Source organism: Rhamphochromis sp. 'chilingali', assembly GCF_963969265.1.
Source record: "Rhamphochromis sp. 'chilingali' genome assembly, chromosome: 6".
Classification (NCBI taxonomy): Eukaryota; Metazoa; Chordata; class Actinopteri; order Cichliformes; family Cichlidae; genus Rhamphochromis; species Rhamphochromis sp. 'chilingali'.
This window is the reverse complement of record NC_137933.1, coordinates 29,628,872-29,649,533: the sequence shown is the minus strand read 5'-3', so window position 1 is coordinate 29,649,533 and position 20,662 is coordinate 29,628,872. Positions and strand designations below refer to the sequence as shown.

At 38.8% G+C, this 20,662-nt stretch overlaps 1 protein-coding gene across 1 annotated transcript in view; it reads right to left on the bottom strand.

Moving 5' to 3' along the window:
• mdga1 (MAM domain containing glycosylphosphatidylinositol anchor 1) overlaps positions 1-20,662 on the bottom strand; it is a 218,108-nt gene that overhangs the window by 16,571 nt on the left and 180,875 nt on the right. Inside the window, exons 16-17 of the mRNA XM_080885851.1 lie at positions 20,065-20,195; positions 287-395 (exon numbers count right to left, since the gene is read on the bottom strand). Coding sequence (XP_080741977.1) covers positions 287-395; positions 20,065-20,195 — 240 coding nt within the window. The remainder of the gene's footprint in view (positions 1-286; positions 396-20,064; positions 20,196-20,662) is intronic.

Sequence of the window (20,662 nt, the reverse complement as noted above, 5' to 3'; positions counted from 1 at the left end):
ATTCTCTATTGCCTTAGTTTATTTTCATTTTAACTTAATCCAGCTCAGGTGAATTTAGTTTGATAATTCATTTTCTTAGTAAGTCGTTGATTTTTATGTATTTCTGCTGAAAATAATATCAAAGCTATACATTTTTTTAATAGAATGGCATTGCCTGTCTTATTTGGAGTTTCTCTGAACGTATGAAGATGACCCAACCACAAATTCCAAAAGTTGCTTTTGTGTGCTTCTTTGTTTATTAAGTATATTTCTACACAAAAATCACAAAATATCTTACCTGTCTTACCTGCGTTGGCTACAGTGTTTTGTTGCTTGCATTCTCCTCTGGTGATAGACACGTCGTCAATGGCAATATCCCCCTCAAAACCCGAGCCTCGAATTCCTTCAAACACAATCTGTTTAGAAAAGAAACATCAACAGATGAATGCTAGCTGAGTATGTCCAGAGAAATATATACAAAAACACAGCAAAAGTTCACAGAATGGCCACTGAGGAATTTTGCCAGAATTTTGTACACTTTGTACACAAAAGTTTGTACACTCCATGATGTTGCTTGCAAAACAACCTTTACTAAAAAATAAGTAGTTGCTTCCTTATGTCTTTATCAGTGTCTCATATTGTTGTGGTGGAAGTGGAGGAATAGCCCGCTCGTATTTACGGTGTAGCTTCACTTCATTTAGGTTTTCAAGCATTGTTGATACACAGCTCTCTCGGCTCTCTTTAGGATCATTGTTCTTTGCATGACTCATTACGGGCCAGCCTTTAGCTGTTGGGATGAAGGGCCTCATATTTGATTCCAGAATGATTTGGCATACAGGGGTTATTTGTGTGGCTGTAAAACACGCCCAAATCACCATCCCCATAGGTGTTAAGTGTTTGTGCTCATGTGCTGTGTTTGGTATTTGCCAAATGTGGTGTTATGCTAAAATATATCAACTTTGATCTCATTTCTCCAAAGGACACTGAACTAGAAGTCTTTTTAAAACCTAAGCTATGTCCTTTTTAGAGAGCAATCTTAGCAACCCTTCCAAATAAGCCATAATTGCTCTTCTTTTTCTAATTGTGTCATTAAACTTAATTTTTCACACACTGAGATATCATTCTTTGGTTTTTGATCATTCTCTGAGCATTTCCAGGTTTGAAGTGAATGGCAAACCAGCCAAATCTGCCAAAATTTATTAAGGTGATGCTTACTTATTATCAGCACCTGCTACTTCTTAATACCTATAAAGGCAGTAAAAGTATACTTAGTTTTTCACAGGACTGGATACTCCGTTAAAACGTCTTAAATTTTGTAAAAATGAATTTAAAATTAAAATGCAAAACTAATTTAATTACTCTAAAGAACCTACTTTCTGTATCTGAAGTTGAGCAATAATAACAATAATAACAACAACAACCATATAATTAATGATTATAGAAAATATGAATACTTTAATTAAATAAAGACATGGAAACATCTATTACAGATAGCAACATGCTAGTTTATTCTCCCATCTCAGGAATTTACAAGCTGCAGTCATATCCTAACACAGTGGTTCTTAACCTGAGTTCGATCGAACCCTAGGAGTTTGGTGAGTCGGTCTCAGGGGTTCGGCAGAGCCTCCACCACAGAGGTCGCAGAGGTCCAGACACACCCGAATTATCGTGTAAATTTGTGATGACACGCCCCCTACAGAACGTGATGGGAGTGAGCGTCCTATCTGCATGATTTGCAACGCCAAGTTGAGCAACTCCAGTCTCGCACCGGCAAAACTAAAGGAACACTTCTTGAAGCTGCATAGAGATGGGGAATACAAGAACACAACACTTACTGAATTCAAGGCGAAGAGAGCCAGATTCAATGAAAGGCCCACTCTGCCTGCTCTTGGATTTGTACCCGTTAACAAACCGATCCTCACACCATCGTATGAAGTTGCTTATCTGATCGCAAAGCAGGGCAAGCCATACACCATTGGTGAAACACTTGTGAAACCAGCTGCGTTAAAGATGGCAAATCTGATACTCGGAACAGTGGCCGAAGGTAAATTATCCCAAATTCCTCTTTCAAATGACACCGTCAGCGACAGAATAGAAGACATGAGTAAAGACATCTTGGCTCAAGTAGTCGCCGATCTGATTTCAAGCCCGGCAAAATTCAGCCTTCAACTCGATGAGAGCACAGACGTTGCTAATCTAAGCCAGCTTGTTTTCGTGCGCTATGTGAAAGATGACATGATTAAAGAAGATTTTTTATTTTGTAAGCCTCTTACAACAACAACTAAAGCAGCCGATGTGAAGAAGCTTGTGGATGACTTCTTCAGAGACAACAATCTTTCACGGGACATGGTTTCTGCAGTTTGTATATGGTAAATGGTAAATGGCCTGTATTTATATAGCGCTTTACTAGTCCCTAAGGACCCCAAAGCGCTTTACATATCCAGTCATCCACCCATTCATACACACATTCACACACTGGTGATGGCAAGCTACATTGTAGCCACAGCCACTCTGGGGTGCACTGACAGAGGCGGACGGAGCTCCAGTCATGCTGGGAAGAAACTCTGGTTTTGGTGTGCTAGTAAAAGCTGATGCACCACACATCATTGTGACTCATTGTATTTTGCACAGGCATGCATTGGCAACAAAACCCTTGCCTCCAAAAATGGCAGAAGTGTTAAAAACTGTGGTGGAATGTGTGAACTATGTGCGAAATAGTGCTCTGAGGCACCGCATCTTCAGTGAGCTGTGTAAAGAAATGGGCTCTGAATTTGAGGTACTTCTGTACCATTCTAATGTTCGGTGGTAATCCCGGGGACAGGTGCTGAATCGTGTTTTTGCCATGCATGTGGAATTAGCCCTGTTTTTGCAAGAGCACCAACACTGTCATGCAGATTGCTTCAAAATCCTGAGTTCATTCTCATTTTAGCGTACATGGCTGATATATTCGCAGCTCTCAATCATCTCAATCAGCAGATGCAGGGTGGTGGAGTCAATATCATAGAAGCGGAAGGACAGCTGAAGGCTTATCAAAAAAAGCTAACGTTATGGAAATGACGAACAGAGAACAACAACTTCGCAAACTTCCCCCTTCTGGACAACTTTGTAAGTAAGATCGAAGATCTGTCTGGAATCGGAGATATTTCTGTATCCACGGAACTGAAGCAAACAATTGCAACGCACTTAGATGAGCTTGCAAAGTCTCTCGACAGATATTTCCCTACAAGAGAGTCATATCCAGCATGGGTGAGACAGCCGTTCACGTTTGCTGTTGAGACAGCAGATGTCAATGATGAATACCTTGACGGAATCATTGAAATTCAGCAGAGCCAGGTTCAACAGCAACTCTTCAGAACAACAACACTCTCAACGTTTTGGTGTCGACAAATGGACAAGTATCCAATTATTGCTAAGAAAGCTCTGGATTTTTTTTATACCATTTGTTACAACATGTCTTTGCGAGCAATCCTTTTCGACAATGCTGGATATAAAAATGAAGAAAAGGAACAGACTTTTCTTTGAAAATGACACAGACTTGCCAAGGTGAAGCCACGCATATCTGAACTGGTCTCTCAAAGGCAACAGCAGACGTCACACTGATTTGCAGGTATGTAATTTGTTGTAAGTTCATGCATTGTGTTGGTTTTGTTCTTTGAACAAGGTGATGTTCATGCACGGCTCATTTTGTGCACCAGTAAAAAACATATCTATGTCTTGAATTTGAAAAAAAAAATTAAAAAAATTCACTAAAGAGGGGTTCGGTGAATGTGGATATGAAACTGGTGGGGTTCGGTACCTCCAACAAGGTTAAGAACCACTGTCCTAACATCATTTCTGGACCCACAACAAGAAAACTAAGCAGGAGACTCTTCTGAACACTCCCCCCATTTTAGCCACCAGCCATCTGGTTTTGACTGACAGCCTAATTACTGTGGTGTACCAAGGCACCAAAAGCCCAGCGCACCCAGCTAATCAAAAACCAAGTGTATTCTGTCTAGCTTCTGAGGAGGGAAAAGCAAATAAACAAGAAAACTTTGTTTCTCCAAAATAACAACAAAAGTAACTCTCTTGACTGCAGTTGTTATTGACTTTTACTGCAGACCCCAGTGCTTGATAATTTTAATTCTGAAAACAATAGTCAGAGTTGTTGCTTTGTAATAATATTTGAGTGTTTCTGCAATTCCAATGCCTCATTCTGTTTTAATTTTTTTTTCAACAGAAAACAGCTCCATGTGAAAATTCCTACATGGGCTGAAGTATACAGCAATAACTTTTTTTTAAACTTCAGCATCTAGCAGCCCTTTAGCAAGGTATTTAACCCTCAATTTATTCAAAAAAGTGAGAACGGAGCAGGTGTTACTATAGAAAGGAATGCAATACTAATGAAAATAAAAAAAACTGCATACACTCTACTTGCATAGTATGTCTGTATACCTACAGGTTAACAAGCGAGCAGGTGCAAGCATGGAGGGGAGGCATGCATGAATGGGTTCACTTTAAAAACTCCATCTGTTAACAGCAACATGCTGCGGTTAAAGTATCAACTGAGCAGGCTTGCTATCAATTTGTGTGTAAATATATCGAGCCAGAGCAAGGGTGGGTCCAATTAACCTGATTCTGACCCAGCAAGAAGAAAAGAGTGACCTAACCCCACATGTGCTCAAAACAAAACATATACAATGGCAGTGCAAACACACTGTTAACATGATCTTAGTTTTGAGGCATTCTGCTATTGTGTTTTAATCTATGAGTCCTGTTAGTATCTAACAGCAAGTTAACTTTAGTGGGCAGATAATAACACTTGTAACCTCGTAATAACAACTTAAACTTTAGAGTAGTTTTCTTCTTTACTTAGCATAAGTTAGATCTGCTCTTGCACAATTTGGCCTCATATATACTTATATATTTCTTATATACTCCAATATATTCTACTCCAGCTGCTAACTAACCCTTGAGTACACCACATAATCCACCAGTTATTTCAAAACAACAGAGCGAGGAGCAGGTGTCTCTATGCATACAAATGTAATTTTGATAGAAAAACTGCACATACTCTCATTGTATACCATGAGTACATAGGTACCCTAATCATTTTCTTATATTTTCTCTCTACTTCTCTCCACACAGAGCCAATTCAATTTCATTCACAAAGGGGAGGAAAGTACAAGAGCATTATCATTTATTCCCCATTTGCTTTCTAATTTATTCCCCGAATGAGAGATCCTCTTTGAATTAACAAATAAAATAATTAGGAGAACCTTGACGCTGATTGCGTGGTGGCGAGGGAGCAAGTCCAGCAGCACAAGCTGTATGGCTTTAACAGGTCTGCTCACATATACAAAAAAGATTTTCTTCCGTATAGGCTGTAAAGAAAATTCTGTGGTCTTCAAGTGAAAAGGCTTATTCGCCACAAGGCCACGATCCTTTAATTTATAAATGCTACAATGAAATTTCCTTGCTGCTTGACTGTCGTAAACATTTTGCTTTATTTATGGTTTTTCTTCCTTTAATTCCAGTTTTCTTTGTATATTTGCCAGCCATAGTGTGATTTCTTTAACATATGCACACATGTACTGTACCTTTACAAACACTTAATTAACATCTTTATAGACTAGAGACTAGAGTATGATAATTGAAAAACTGAAGCTAAATGACTAACAAAGAAAGGTGCAAAACTATTAATTAACAGTCTCATTTACATATTACAATCTGACCAGCAAAGTTTTTTTTCTCTAAGATATCAAACACAATAGCATGAATAAAACAATACAATATATTGTATCGTTTTATATGACAGGATACTGTATACAATATCCTGTCACTGCAAAATAATGACTTTATATGTTTAGTTTTTGGATATGGCTCAGAGACATAACTGACCAGCAAGTTTAAATGTGAGAACCGACATTGTCTCACATTTAAATATTACTGCTGGGCACTTTGTGGGGGCCTCAACAGTAATGTGCTTCTCAGAGTTTCTAAACCTTGGTAGTTGTGTTTGGTGACCTGCATTTTTGCATCACCCGAGTTATACAGAAATGACAAGTTGGAGAGCTGTTGTAAATTATGCAGTTATCAAATTCTGGGACAAAAAAATGTGATCATAAAAGATACATGTCATATATAATAAAGCTGATATTTCTGTCTTACATTTTCTGAATATTTAAATAAATAAATAAATCTGCACCCTTCATGAAAAAAACATGACATCATTTTTTTTTGAAAAACTGTAAAATTTTCTGTATTCCAGTTCTTGTTATTATACTGCATAACGTGTGGGTGTGAAGGATCTTGAGTGAGATAGAAAACTTGCGCATGTGTGTGCGTGCATGAGTGTGTGAATGCAGGATCAAAGGGTGTGCAGTAAAGTGTCAGGTTGAAGTTGTGAGTGTGTCGTTTTGTCACGCCTTGTAACCTTTAATGTTCCCATTGATGTGCTATCCACATACCAGAGGGGACACAGCTGTGAGAGCGAGGGAGTAAAAAAGAGAGAGACTACATGCACATGTGTGTCTATGTGTGTGTGTGAGAGAGAGAGAGAGAAAGAGAGAGAGAGAGAGCTTTAAAATACCAGTGCAATGTGAGGCACACAAATGTGGGTTGGCCTGGTTTCCAACAAGCCCCCCAGGTACCAAACACTGCTAGGAACACAGATGGCCTCTGGGTAATCCACAGAGGAGCAAGTAGGGACACAAATACTACTACAACACGTTACCGCCTTCTTTGCAACTCCATTGATTTTATGTGTTCATGTAATTTCTGCTATACAAGTTGGTCTCAATAAACAACCTCATTAAGATGAATTTATTTACAAGTAACCTGAAGAGTGGAAGCTTGGGAAAGTAAAAGAGTGCAAGAGAGATGGTCACAGTTATACTGATATCATAACAAAACATACACCCCTCTATTAGGTACACCTGCTGTATGCCGGTTCATGGAGGTTTGAAGCCTATCGCTGCTATTACTGGGCAGGAGGCCGGGCTGTTGTAGAGAGGCAGGAAGGAAAGCTGTTTTTCAATACATCATTACTTTTGTTGGATGGAGCACAAAGAGAGAGGAAATGCAGAGCCGAGTGGCAGCACCTCAAAGACTTCCTGGGTATGCAGTCAGTGAGGTGTGCACACGACTAGAGAGTTTGTGTTCTCCATGGACAGCTCTCAACACTAAGCAGAAATGAAACATGCGTCAATACGCAGTCACTTCTGCACTCCGTGGAACTCAATAACATCCACATCAAAAACCACCTCTGGGAATTCAAGCGAATTAGAAAATCATATTGTTCAAAGGGTACATTTGAGATAACAGATAATAGACACAAAAGGCTACCACTGTTTGTTTTTCTATTGAATTTGGATAAATGGATTCTTTGGTGGCAGAGAAAAAAGAATTAACATTTACATTCAAAGCAATAGTCACAGACAGAGCCACTGCTGCACTGACCAACTCAGCGATGGGCTATTTAATAGTGGCTAAAAGAGCAAGCTACTGTTTAGACATGCTAGAAGAAGGGAAAGTCAAACCATATCATCAGATTGCTTTGTAGAAACCCACGTTGACAATGAAAGTAAGTAATTTAAACTTGCATGGATATTAATACGAATTTATCATCTTAGACTATTCTATTATAGCTATTACCAGACACAAGTAATTTTATTAGAGATATATTCAGGGTTCATACTCTAGTGTGTTCCAAGTCTAAAAAGCACGGATGGTGGCTAATTACATTTTAGCCCCTGGCTCAGCTGCAGTGGAGGGGTGGTGCAGTGAGCCAGAGACCACACCTCCGCCACAGTAGTCAAAAAACAACAAAACATATAACTCCCTTATATTTTAACCCTGGGGAAAGAATTCAAAGTCTAGGCTGCTCAGCTTTAGATGGAGAATTAGCCTTCGTCACCAACAAAGCTACTTGAATTTGAAACCTAGGTCACTTTGAAACACAAATTTTGTCTCTGCATACATCCAAAGTCAAAAGGATTTAGAAACACGAAGCGTGGTTTCCTGTTTTGAAAATCAGAACATGGGTTTAGATTTTTAAGAGTTGGTTTTAAGAATTAGTTGATTACATCTTGTGCAGCACATAGAGGCCGTATTACATTTCATTCATGTTGATATAAGCTGGAAGAGAAATTCTTGAGATTCTTGCATGTTAGTTCATATTAGACTTAATATGACTTAATTAATGCAAATATATAAACATGGGGCAATGCATTTAGGTGTGCAAGTATGGTCACAGCATGTTTAAGTTTAAGCCAAGCACCACAATAGGGAAGAAAGGTGACTTAAGTGACTTTAAAAGTGGCATGATTGCTGGTGCCTGACAGGCTGGTCTGAGTATTTTAGAAAGTGCTGATCTGCTGGGATTTTCAGCGCAGATATCTCTAGGGTTTATAGACAATCATCCGAAAAAGAGAAAATATCCAGTCAACAGCAATGTTCTGAGTGAAAATACTGTCTTGGATAGAGGTGGATAGCAGAGGAGAATGGCCAGACTGTTTCACACTGATAAGAAGTCAACAGTAACTCAAATAACTACTTGTTGCCACCATGGAGAAGTACATCTTTGAGCACACAACATATCAAACCTTTAAACAGATGGGTTTAGAGCAGCAGAAGACCACACTCCTGTCATCTAAGAATAGGAAACTGAGACTACAATTTGCATTCACTAAAATTGGACAACAGAAATTGGGAAAAAATCTGTCTGGTATGATGAGTTTCGACTTCTGCTGCAACATTTGGTTGGGATCAGAATTTAGCATAAACAATGGGCATGGCTCTATCATGCCTGGTATCAATGGTTCAGGATAGTGGTAGTGGTGTCATGGTGTTTAGATATCTTCTTGGCACATTTTGATACTCTTACCACTAATTAAGCATAATTTAAATACCACAGATAACCTACACTGAACAAAAATATAAACGCAACACTTTTGTTTTTGCTCCCATTCCCCATGGGATGGACGTAGAGACCTAAAATTCATTCCAGATACACAATATAACCATCCCTCCCAAACAGTGGTCACAAATCAGTCCAAATGTGTGGTAGTGGGCACATCTGCTATATTGAGATAATCCATCCCACCTCACAGGTGTGCCACATCAGGATGCTGATCTGACATCATGAGTAGTGCACAGGTGTACCTCAGACTGCCCACAACAAAAGGCCACCCTGGAATGTGCAGTTTTTTGCGCTATTGGGGGTCTGGGGACCCAGAACCGGTCAGTATCTGGTGTGACCACCATTTGCCTCATGCAGTGCAACACATCGTCGCATGGAGTCTATCAGATTGTCAATTGTGGCCTGTGGAATGTTGGTCCACTCCACTTCAATGGCTGTGCGAGGTTGTTGGATATTCGTGGGAACTGGTACACGCTGTCGTATACGCCGGTCAAGCACATCCCGAACATGCTCAATGGGTGACATGTCCGGTGAGTATGCTGGCCATGCAAGAACTGGGACATTCTCAGCTGCCATCTGCCCTGAACAATGTGAACCATGATTCATCCGTGAAGCGCACACCTCTCCAACGTGCCAGACGCCATCAAATGTGAGCATTTTCCCACACAAGTCTGTTACGGCGACGAGCTGGAGTCAGGTCAAGACCCCGATGAGGACGACGGGCATGCAGTTGAGCGTCCCTGAGACGGTTTCTGACAGTTTGTGCAGAAATTGTTTGGTTGTGCAAACCAATTGTTCCAGCAGCTGTCTGGGTGGCTGGTCTCAGACGATCTTGGAGGTGAACCTGCTGGATGTGGAGGTCCTGGGCTGGTGTGGTTACACGAGGTCTGCGGTTGTGAGGCCGGTTGGATGTGCTGCCATATTCTCTGAAACGCCTGTGGAGACGGCTTATGGTTGAGAAATGAACATTCAATGCATGGGCGACAGATCTGGTTGACATTCCTGCTGTCAGCATGCCAATTGCACGCTCCCTCATTGCTTGTGGCATCTGTGGCATTTTGCTGTGAGACAAAACTGCACATTCCAGGGTGGCCTTTTGTTGTGGGCAGTCTGAGGTACACCTGTGCACTACTCATGATGTCAGATCAGCATCCTGATGTGGCACACCTGTGAGGTGGGATGGATTATCTCAATATAGCAGATGTGCCCACTACCACACATTTGGACTGATTTGTGACCACTGTTTGGGAGGGATGGTTATATTGTGTATCTGGAATGAATTTTAGGTCTCTACGTCCATCCCATGGGGAATGGGAGCAAAAACAAAAGTGTTGCGTTTATATTTTTGTTCAGTGTATATACCTTTATGACCACAGTGGTACGCATCTTTACATTTTACAGTCTTATAGTTCTCTCTGAGCTTTGTGCAATGAATCCCTAATTACGTAACATTTCTATGATTTATATACTTGTTTTTTCTCTCTTCCTTTTTTGGGGTGGAGGAGTCCAAAATTTTTAAATAAATAAATAGATAAAGTTTTTCTTTTCATTTTAACAAAATGGCCCATAAAATGGGGATTCATTTTATCATGCACCACCAAAATCTGTGCAGCAGAAGATGCCTGAAAATTCTCCAACTGTAATTTTTAATCTTTAAATCCCCAACATTTGCACTGCAGACAGTCTTATACCCATTAAAAACTGTGGGAAGGTTTTATTAATAAATAAATAAAAATGTATTGAATATCACACAGAAATCAACTGGAAATTTACTATCTTTTCTACATTTGCTTAGCCTTAAGTCATTTAGGCGTGGAGCTTATAACACACCTAGACAGTACCAGAAAGCATATTTGTTTTCAACCGCAAATAAGCGTTAAAAATCCATCCTTTCTAGATATTATTTAGTTGCTAAAGGCTGCTGGTCCTTGCATCATATCCTTGTGAAGACACAGCAATATCTAGCTACATCCTTGTAGCGAAAACACCATCCCCCTTTAACACTCATCTCCTCCTATCAAGAGTTTTTGAAGCGGTGAACTGAAAGCAAAAGGCAAAATGGGCTTAATAGACCCACTGAGTGTATAAAAAAGAAGCTATGCAGTACAACACAACAACACCAATTGTGTCATAATTCCCACCGTGAGCAGACAGCTCAAGTCATTACTATTGATTATGAGGATACCAGCACTCCCCAAAGACATACAAAGAGGAAGAAGAAGACACATACAGAGGATGGGTGGAAAACAGGATAGCTTGAAAACCCACAGCAACAGAGAGTAGTGGCAGGCAGGACTAACCACTGAGATGGGCCATGCATTTAAAACCTTTATGATATGTATAAAAGTCTTTTCAAAGACAACAGCAAAAGTTATTGATCAACCATTTTTTTTATAGCTTTTCTATAGTAATCTCAACATTTTGAGGGGTTTTAATGCCAGATTCGGGGGTTTAATGTGATAACTGGCTAATAATGGGGATTTTCATTTGATGATCACCATTGTTTGTAGATTTACAATTATTTTGCAATTGAATGATGACATTTCTTGTGTGTTAATTACTTATATACATAAAAAGAAAGAAAGAAAGGCAGGGAAAGAAATAAAGTTTGATCAAACACAACTTTAATCTATCAAAATTATCTAAAAAGTTGTCCTTCTTAGATGCTCCAAACATATTAATTAAATAATGTATTAATTAAACCATGTAGGAAACAAATAATTCAGAGTGATCCTGTGGCCTTACACTGGCCTGCTGGTAATTCTCAGTTAATGATAGAGCAGTAATAGGAGCTGAATGGAGGAGGAGGAGGAGGATGGGCTGCTCAAAAGAGTAACTCAAGGAAGACAGACAGGTATAGAGCAGAGGGAGAAATGGGGTTCACCCTTCTTATTTCATTTCATCAGGCCCTTGGGGAGCTTGGAACATAACAGAATGTCGTAAGAAATGAGGCAAAGTGAGAGACGGAGAGAAAGAGTATGTTTATCAGCTCACCTCCTCTGGCTGGCTCGTAGGATCAAGGCTGCTTGCTTTGTACATTATTAAACAACTCCATTTGTTACACAGCAGTGGTTTGTGTGTATGTGTGCATGTATGAGCTGAACAGATAGATCACACCGAAATACTGGAATATCTGTTGTTGTAAAGGTAAAGAAAAATATGTTTTTAGCTAAAGGAGCGAAGCTAAAATAGCCCATAGGATTTTCTCAATATTTATCATACCCGAAAAGTTTTGTACAAGTGAGTTTTCTGATATTAGACTGTGGCAGCAAAGGCATTAAACTGTATAAGTCAGAAAAAAGAAAATGTTCTGAAAAATTTCAGAATTACAGACTGACTGATGTCGTGTACTTTGTATTTTTGTCAGGATTGTGCTGCCGAGCACTCTTAAATATTCTTGCTGAGTGTTAAGAATTAAAAATTAGAATTAGTGCAATCATCCTAAAATACAGCTCAGTGAGGAGTAATTGGGAACCCTTCCATTTCTTAATAAAGTTGAAATATTTTAGGGTCATACATAAAAAAGGACACAAATACAAATATAATATGAAAAAATATATATGCAACAACAAATCTGAAAGACAGTAATGGCATAATGCACAAAGTCTCTAAGACATGTGCTGAACCAGACAAGCAGTACATGCATATGAACAAAAAGTGTACACCTTAAAGAGAGAGACACCAGCCATGTACAAGGCAACCCTCAGTTGCCAAGGAGACGACCCCTATCGTTCATGCATCCTTCCTTATTCATCCATCCTGCCTCATCTACCTTTGCAAAGTCACGTATAAATGGGGTGGATGAATAATTAAGCTGCATTAGGGGCTTTATTGATGAAATAAAGACATCCCCACCTGACTCACTCCATCTTGTCATACCCTTTTTGTAAAGTACCTTTTACTTGGTTTGCAAACACTTACACACAGTTTCCTTTTTGTCTTTTTCTTGGCTGTATAATTGCTGTTGATAACCAGCAGATGTTAGTACCTTATGCCTAAGTCACACAGACCCAAGGACCTGTCAGTGATCCCCTGGGAACCACTGGTCACAAGGAAAAAGGTGTATTCCCTGACTAGTTGCAAGTGTTTGCAAAATGTCCCATCCATGGTATGAAACATATACTATTGCCTTCAGAGTGAGATCTCAACTTAAATGAACCTCAGTGAGCTGCGCAGTTTCAATGGTAGAGCTTTCATATTGTTTTAATACGTGACCGTTTATATTACTTCTGAAAAAAGTATGATTTGTTCTGTTGTATGTGCATTATGTGCTAAGAGTGGATGCTTGTTTTCATGGGTAAAGAGATTACCTTACTGCAATTTAACAACTGTGTTGCACTTCAAAACATTGACGTCAACTACCATGCCAATACAGTATTACAGAAGAACCTTAAAACATACACTTTGCCCATGGGTTTAGTGTTCGCTTCCCCTTTAATAGTTAAAGAAACATTGGGTAGCAAAGGCATGGTTAATGATGAGCAAATGCAGCCCCTAGCTAAGACCTTCAGCCCACATTCATCATGAATTCAATTTCCCCAATGCACGTACAAAGAGTATCTGGAATCATTACAACACAACTAGCAGGCATCCCCTGCTCATAAATAAGCCTGTTAATTGACCTGTCATAGCTAATTGCTGCAGGGGATATGAGACTGGTGAGTGTGTGTTTAAGAAAAAGAGTTTATCTGTACGTCTGCATACTGTACTGTGCAACAACCACCCTTTGTATTTTCCTAGGCAAAGGGGAACTCGATAAGGTGATTTATTGACATGTAAAAACTAGAGATGGACCGATCCGATATTACGTATCGGTATCGGTCCGATACTGACCTAAATTACTGGATCGGATATCGGAGAAAAATAAAAAATGTAATCCGATCCATTAAATATCACGAAAGCAGCTCACAAAACTTGCGACACGCCGTAACTCACCTCAGAACGTTAGCACGTTGGAGCAGTATGCATCACGTGATAGAGCGGCTGTGGCATGCGGGACCTGTCGGTGGTCTGGATAGCATTTGGAGCTTCGCTAGCAACCCGGCATTTCATCTCTGACAAAGTTATCCCGAGAGAAGTAAAGCAAGTGTGTAAGTCCATCTCTGAATGTTTGTAAAGCATTCCTGCGTTAAGCTTAACAAACGACTGCCTCTTCTTGCTGCTACTTCAATCATGAAACTGCTTAACGATCAGCTGATCGGCTTTTCTGTCGCAGTCCGTGTCTCTAGTTTGCTTTTGGCCCACTTTGCACCAGAAAGAGGAAACCAGCGGATAAACAACAGCAGCACGTTTAAGCTTGATAAGCTGTTGTTAGAATTTATTTAATATAACTTTCTACTCCAGGATCTTTTTCTAAGTAGCTGACGCTGGTAACTGTGCAGGGGCGGATCTAGCAAAGTTTAGCCAGGGGGGCCGATAGGGCATTAACAGGGAAAAGGGGGCACAAAGACATACTTTTCTTTCTTATTCTCATTTAAAATGTCTAGCTTTTAATAAATAATTATCTGACACCCAAAGTTTTAATTTGATGCAAAATGAATAGAAGTCCATTACTGTATATAGTGACTATTAAGTCTAATATATATACCCTAGTAAGCTATAGTACTTTTTCCTTTGGGAAGGTACCATCTGTGCAGTCTGCAATTTTGTTGAAGAAAGATGTTGAATCTATTTAATATTTCTTGAAAAATAATTGATTTCTGTGCATTTTTTTTCACACTGCATCAAATTAAGGTTGATTACGTCGATTAAGCATCATGAGGTGGAGCGTGAGGGGTGGTTCCCTATTTTTTATTTATTTATTTTTGTTGTTGTTGGGAGTTGGAACCCTATTAGTTAGGTTGCTTAATATTTATGCTAAGTACTCTTTAAAATACCAGAATAGGGAGGATGGTGTAGGTTTAAGTTTATTAGATTGATCAGTATTGCTGAACTATGAAATATTTTTTTTTGCATACAGGTATAACAGAATAGCTTTAGTGTAGTTGTTGTTTTAAACTTGAGTATGAACTTATACAAAATGCAGCAAGATATTTAAAAAACAGCTTTGTTGATTAAAAAACACTATATCGGATTCATATCGGTATCGGCAGATATCCAAATTTATGATATCGGTATCGGTATCGGACATAAAAAAGTGGTATCGTGCCATCTCTAGTAAAAACATACATGTAGATGCAGTATGCAAGGCAAAAACAATCCTAATGAGGCTGAAAGTCAGTATTTGGTATGACTACCTTGATTCTTTAATGGTGAGATGGAGGAGGCAAATCCATATTGTTCATTCGTGTTGTGCTTTTCTTTTAATCCAGGTTTGCTTTTACTGTATTTGGGACCATTGCTATACAGAGAAGCAAAGCCTTTTCAAGTCAGGTGCTTTCTACACTGAATCAAAATCTAATGGTAATTTTTCTGTGTTCATAATTAAATCATTTTTAACAAAACCACTGGCTTAAACACAGCCCAAACCATGACTGAACCTCCACCATGTTTTACATTGGCTGCAGACACTCACTGACTTGTTTTGTGTATATAATCAAGTGATACCTGTCAAGTAATTGAGTGCAGATCTTTTAACTGTTCCCATAATTAGATCTACTGTAACGGGCTAACGAGAATACTTTCACTTTACGTGATCATGTGATCCTGTTGTTTGGAAAAGGTTATCTGCTGGCCTGAGGTTAATTATCACTTTAAAAAACAGACTCAAAACAGTTTTATTCTCACAGACTTGCATTTAACTGTGTGTATGTGATTATGTGTGTGTGTTTTAACTTATATTTTACTTCTTTACAAAGCTTTTTAAAGCTTTTATCTTCTGTGTCAAGCACATTGAGTTTATGTGTAAGGAAATATGCTACATATATGCTGTACCCCTCTTGACCTCTTCACATATATTTAGTGATGATTTGAAACAACAATTTCAAATTTGAATTCATGATTCCACAAGACCTGCTGCCACTGATCTTCTGTCCAGTTCTTGAGTAATATGGCATACCTCAACTTTACTTCTATGTTTCTCTTTCTTATCAGTGGCTTCTTGATAGTAGGCCATCCACTGAGACCATTTCTGATGAGGTTTCAGTGAACAGTAGATGTCTCAGTTGAAAGGCAAGATGCACTCTCAGGTCCTGTGTTAGTTGTTTCATGGGTTTTCCTATTTCTTAAAGACTGCTATAGATAGTATTTTAGGCTTGCAACGTTTTCTTTCCTCCTCAGTTTATTCGGTTTCCTTTTTTTTTCCTTAACAGACTACTGGTAACAAAGTGTCTAAAGGTTACAATCTAAGATTAATTATTTGCTAAGTTCTCTGTCATATGTAGACACAACACTGGGGGATCCCTCAAGCTATAGGTGCCTTTTTATGTTTGAATAATTCATAGGTCATTGTTAAGTGGAAAGAGGAACTGCTCAAGACCACTTGAAAAAGACCACAAATTAAAGAAAGTCTAGTTCCTTAAAAACAAAATATAAAGAAAGGAGGGTTGCTCAAGACTTTTGCATAGTACAGATGCCTGAATCTACACTGTATGCTTGTGATTTTATTTGTGCATAGATGTATGTAGAATGTAGACAGATATATGGAAAAAGAATGTGTGATGGGGTATTGGCAGCCTGATAGCTGAAGACTGTCCTTTTTAAATTTAAAGCCATTAGTCATCAGCCCTGAGTGAAGATATCTTAAAAACAGACCAGGACAAGAATCAAGCCAGTTACTCCACTTGCCCCAACACTCCACGAGAGAGAAAGACAAGTGGAGAGAATGGGGACTAAACAGACAGAGACAGCAAAACACACATAGCAAAACTTAATTGTCATCATTTTTGCCCTCCCTTTTTCTCACCCTCCGCTGGATTTTAAACATTCTAAAATAGACACATATACACAAACTCACAAACAAACCCATGGAGTAAGAAAAACTGGAAAAATGAGTGAGAAAGGAAACATCATGTCCAGTTAGAAAGAAGGACTGAGTCATCTAGTTTGTTCTGCCACATGCCAACAGGGAAGAACTAACTGCAAGCGCAGCTGCCAAAGAGCCGAAGGGACTTCAAGGATGTGTCAACAGACAGTGCTCAAACACGGGCGCTTCTTCTGTTATGTCTTCCAGGCTATTTTCTTCCACTATTGACTGAATGTGCACAGTTACTGTAACCCAAACTTTAAACTTCCGGTGAACTTAAACAAGAAAAGATGACTGTACAGCTGAAAGCATGAAAAATTGCACCCCTTGAACTGAACTGAGAAATAGTTCGGATAATTTTCTAATCCAGTCGAACAGACTTTTAAATGGAGTTTCATTTGAGGGTAACAGTTCTTGTATAAGCAACAATCAGAGATTGGAAATCACCAGCTAGTGTAGAAGGCCTGAGGTAGTTCTCTTGCAATTGTCTTTGTACAGTAAATTGAATTGTCACCGTCCAATCAAGTGCGTGTTCCTTTACTGAAGTACTAGGTTTCCTACTGTACAATCACAAGTTAGTATGCCAGTTCTTGTCAAACTAGTGTTTTCACGAAGAGTTTTTTGCAAATGCAAGAACATTGAGTTGGTGCTCTCTCTTTGTATCAGCTGCATTACTTTCTCTTCATGGGAGAAGTTGAAAATAAACTACCTACACTGTAACTAAGAAGCACTGTTTTGTCTGTGACACACAATTCACAATCCACCAGGCTTTTAACAGGAGGATCTTGCAACTTTAATCAAGTGCAAGTGCAAGTCCAGATGTGTGACTAATGAAAAGGAATAAAAAGTGCCCTTGACCCCCACAGGTACAAAATCTGGTGTCTTAGTTATGCCCTTTGGATTCACTCGTACCTTTAGAGGTAGAAGCCACTGTTAATCAATCCAAAGTTATTTCGAGTCATCACTTTTATCATGTGATCAGACTGGTCTCTTCCAGGCAGACAATTGTCGTATTCATAGTGCAAAAATTGTGTGAATCACATGCCGGGGCCTTCGCAGTCAGATCTGAACTACAGTATGGGAGGTTTTGTACAAACGAAAATAGCAATGAAAAAGTAATGAATATCTTTTTGAAAAATGACATTTTATTCCTCATGTGGACCTCATTGTTGGATTAATTCCAAGTTATACTGAAGCTGTTATCCTTAAAAAAAAACAAAACAAAAAAAAAAAACCCAACAGATTTGGTCTTGTATTTCTGTCCATTTGTGTACCTCTAAAACTAAGGAAGCAATATAGGAATTAAACCAACCCAGAGGCTAAAGAAATACGCTTGCAAGCAGTCCTCAACATAAATATGCCATCCATGCAGAAGGTACTATATTAGGTTGAATGCTCATTGTATAAAAAGCACAACAGAGTTAACTACAAAAGAAACAATCACATTTTTGGTTCTGGTTCATTTACTGGCTTGTATATTTGGGACCAACACATTTGCTAGCACCAAAACAGAGCCAGTCCAGTCTATACTAAAGACCTGTTTGAAATGCCAGGATGTTTTTCTTTTGTTTTGTTTCTGGAAACAAATAAATTAAGCGTCAGTATTTATAGAAATTAATTGTATTTGATCACCACTAGCTACAGATGTTTATGTCTGTTTACTTTCATTTAGAGGTCAAAGCTGTATGCATAGCTGCACATTTATGTCATTTGGACCTTTCAAATCTGTGTGAAATCTTGCTGCCAGCCGTGAGATTAGCACATTCTTGATGAAGTGAATGATTTTCTGGTTACTACGTGAATAGGCTTGCTGCTGACATTCAGCAGAAAATGAGGCCGATGTGTAATCAAAGGTCCCCATTTATCAATAATGCCCTCAGTGCTAAAATGTCAAAATCCTGTATCCACATTTATTTAAGAAATGAAAAATGCACACAAGTCATACAAAAAGCTTGGGGTTAATTTATATGTATCATATTTTTCATTGCCTTCATTAGTACTACTTTTGGCACAACTTTGTATAACTTGATATATAATAATGTCACATTATATTGATTCCATTGGGTGTACTCTCACATTGCAGAGCATGTCCACCTGCAGTGTCGAAGCCACTGAGGGGAGGACTGACTGGATATATGACCGCTAAAAGGGGTATGAATTCTTTCCCAACACACTGCACCAACCCACTCCTAAAAGCTTAAATACTGTATTTGTTTTTATGCTAGCTGAAAGTCTCTTCCAAAACAGAAGAGAAATGAGATTATTGGATATTAGTTAACTCAAACATCAATAAATATAAAGCGATAGTGATTTTGGGAAGTAGATCTCTGGGCGGTTTAAATGTCAGTCTTTAAAATATGTTGTGAAAAATTCAAGCAGTGTTTCAAGACCAACCCTTTTTGGGAATTTCCTCATTTCCATTAATTCATGGTATACAATCCCAGTGCTGGCTTTGCGCAGTGGAGAACTTTTCTCTTGGGAAAGACACAGTAGAGAGAAAATGGCTGAGGCAGAGGGACATCCCACAGATGAAAGAGATGACAAAAAATAGATTTTTTTGTGTGTTTTGTCAAAATACAGTTAGGTCTATGATTTGTTGGACAAAGACACATCTTCTGTAGTTTTGCCTTAGTACGCCACCACAGTGGATTTTAAACTAGCCAATCAATATGTGATTGAAGTGCAGACTTTCAACTTTAGTTTTAAGGGTTTTTCAAAAGATTTCGCATTAACTGTTTAGGAATTACAGCCATCTTTATACACAGTGCCCCGTGTTCAAAGGGTTAGAATTAATTGGAAAATTGACTGACACACAGTTTTGTGCACTAGGTGAGACCTGTTTTCTTGTTATTTCATGGCAAATGAAGCAAACATAATATCTGAACTGGATTCAAAGAGTTGAATTTCTACGTCGGAGCTTTTTGACAGAATTTTAAGTATGAGAGATGTCTGTGCAAGTGAGAGAGGCCATCATTTGTCTGAAAAACCAAACAAAAAAGCGAAACAGCAACAAAAAAAACCAATCATAACTTTGGGAGTGGCCAAATCAAAAATCTGGTACACTATATTAATAAAACAACGAAATACTAAGGTCTACAATCAAGAGACATCTTTGCAAATAGAAATATAGACTGGAAAAGCCACTCACGATATTAAGCATACCACATTATCGACATGTATGGCTCCTACTGGTCACTAGGTCACTAGTGTTTATTATTGATGTGACTGCTGATTCTGTAATCACCAATCCTACGAAGCAAAGAAATCAGAAAGGCCTTACCTGAAAGGGTCCACTGGGGGTAACATCAAAGAATGCTTTCTTCCAGTCTGGGCCTTGATGACCAGATTTTGTCCACATTGCTCGGTCCACAGAGGCTATGCTTCTCACTCGCAGATAAACATTGAGAGTACCTGTGAAAAAAAATCCCATGCGCAGCCACACATCCAGACAAACACAGCCACAAACATGTACAGGAATTTAGAAACACTCAGTGTCATTGTCACTCTTGCTGGTTTTATAGTTATGGTCATTACCAAACACAGATATATTCCACTGCAAAAAATTATAATAATACTAGAGCAAAGATCAGTTTGTCTTGGAAGAATGGCCAAATATTACTCCTGAAATTTGTGAAACACACTATCATCCTGTTGAGATTTGAGTCTGTCCCCCAAAATAAAACTGACTATAATAAATATTTAAACAAGATTCCGATTTCAATAGCTAAAGGTGCCGTGACTTTTGTTGCATTTTATTACCATTGTGAGGACTGTATATTTAATATAGCAAGTCTAAAACTCTACCCTTTTGTTTTACTTGCCATGGAGAAATAATCCAAATAGTGTCCATCTCTTTTTTCCCCTCTCTCTGTCTCTTT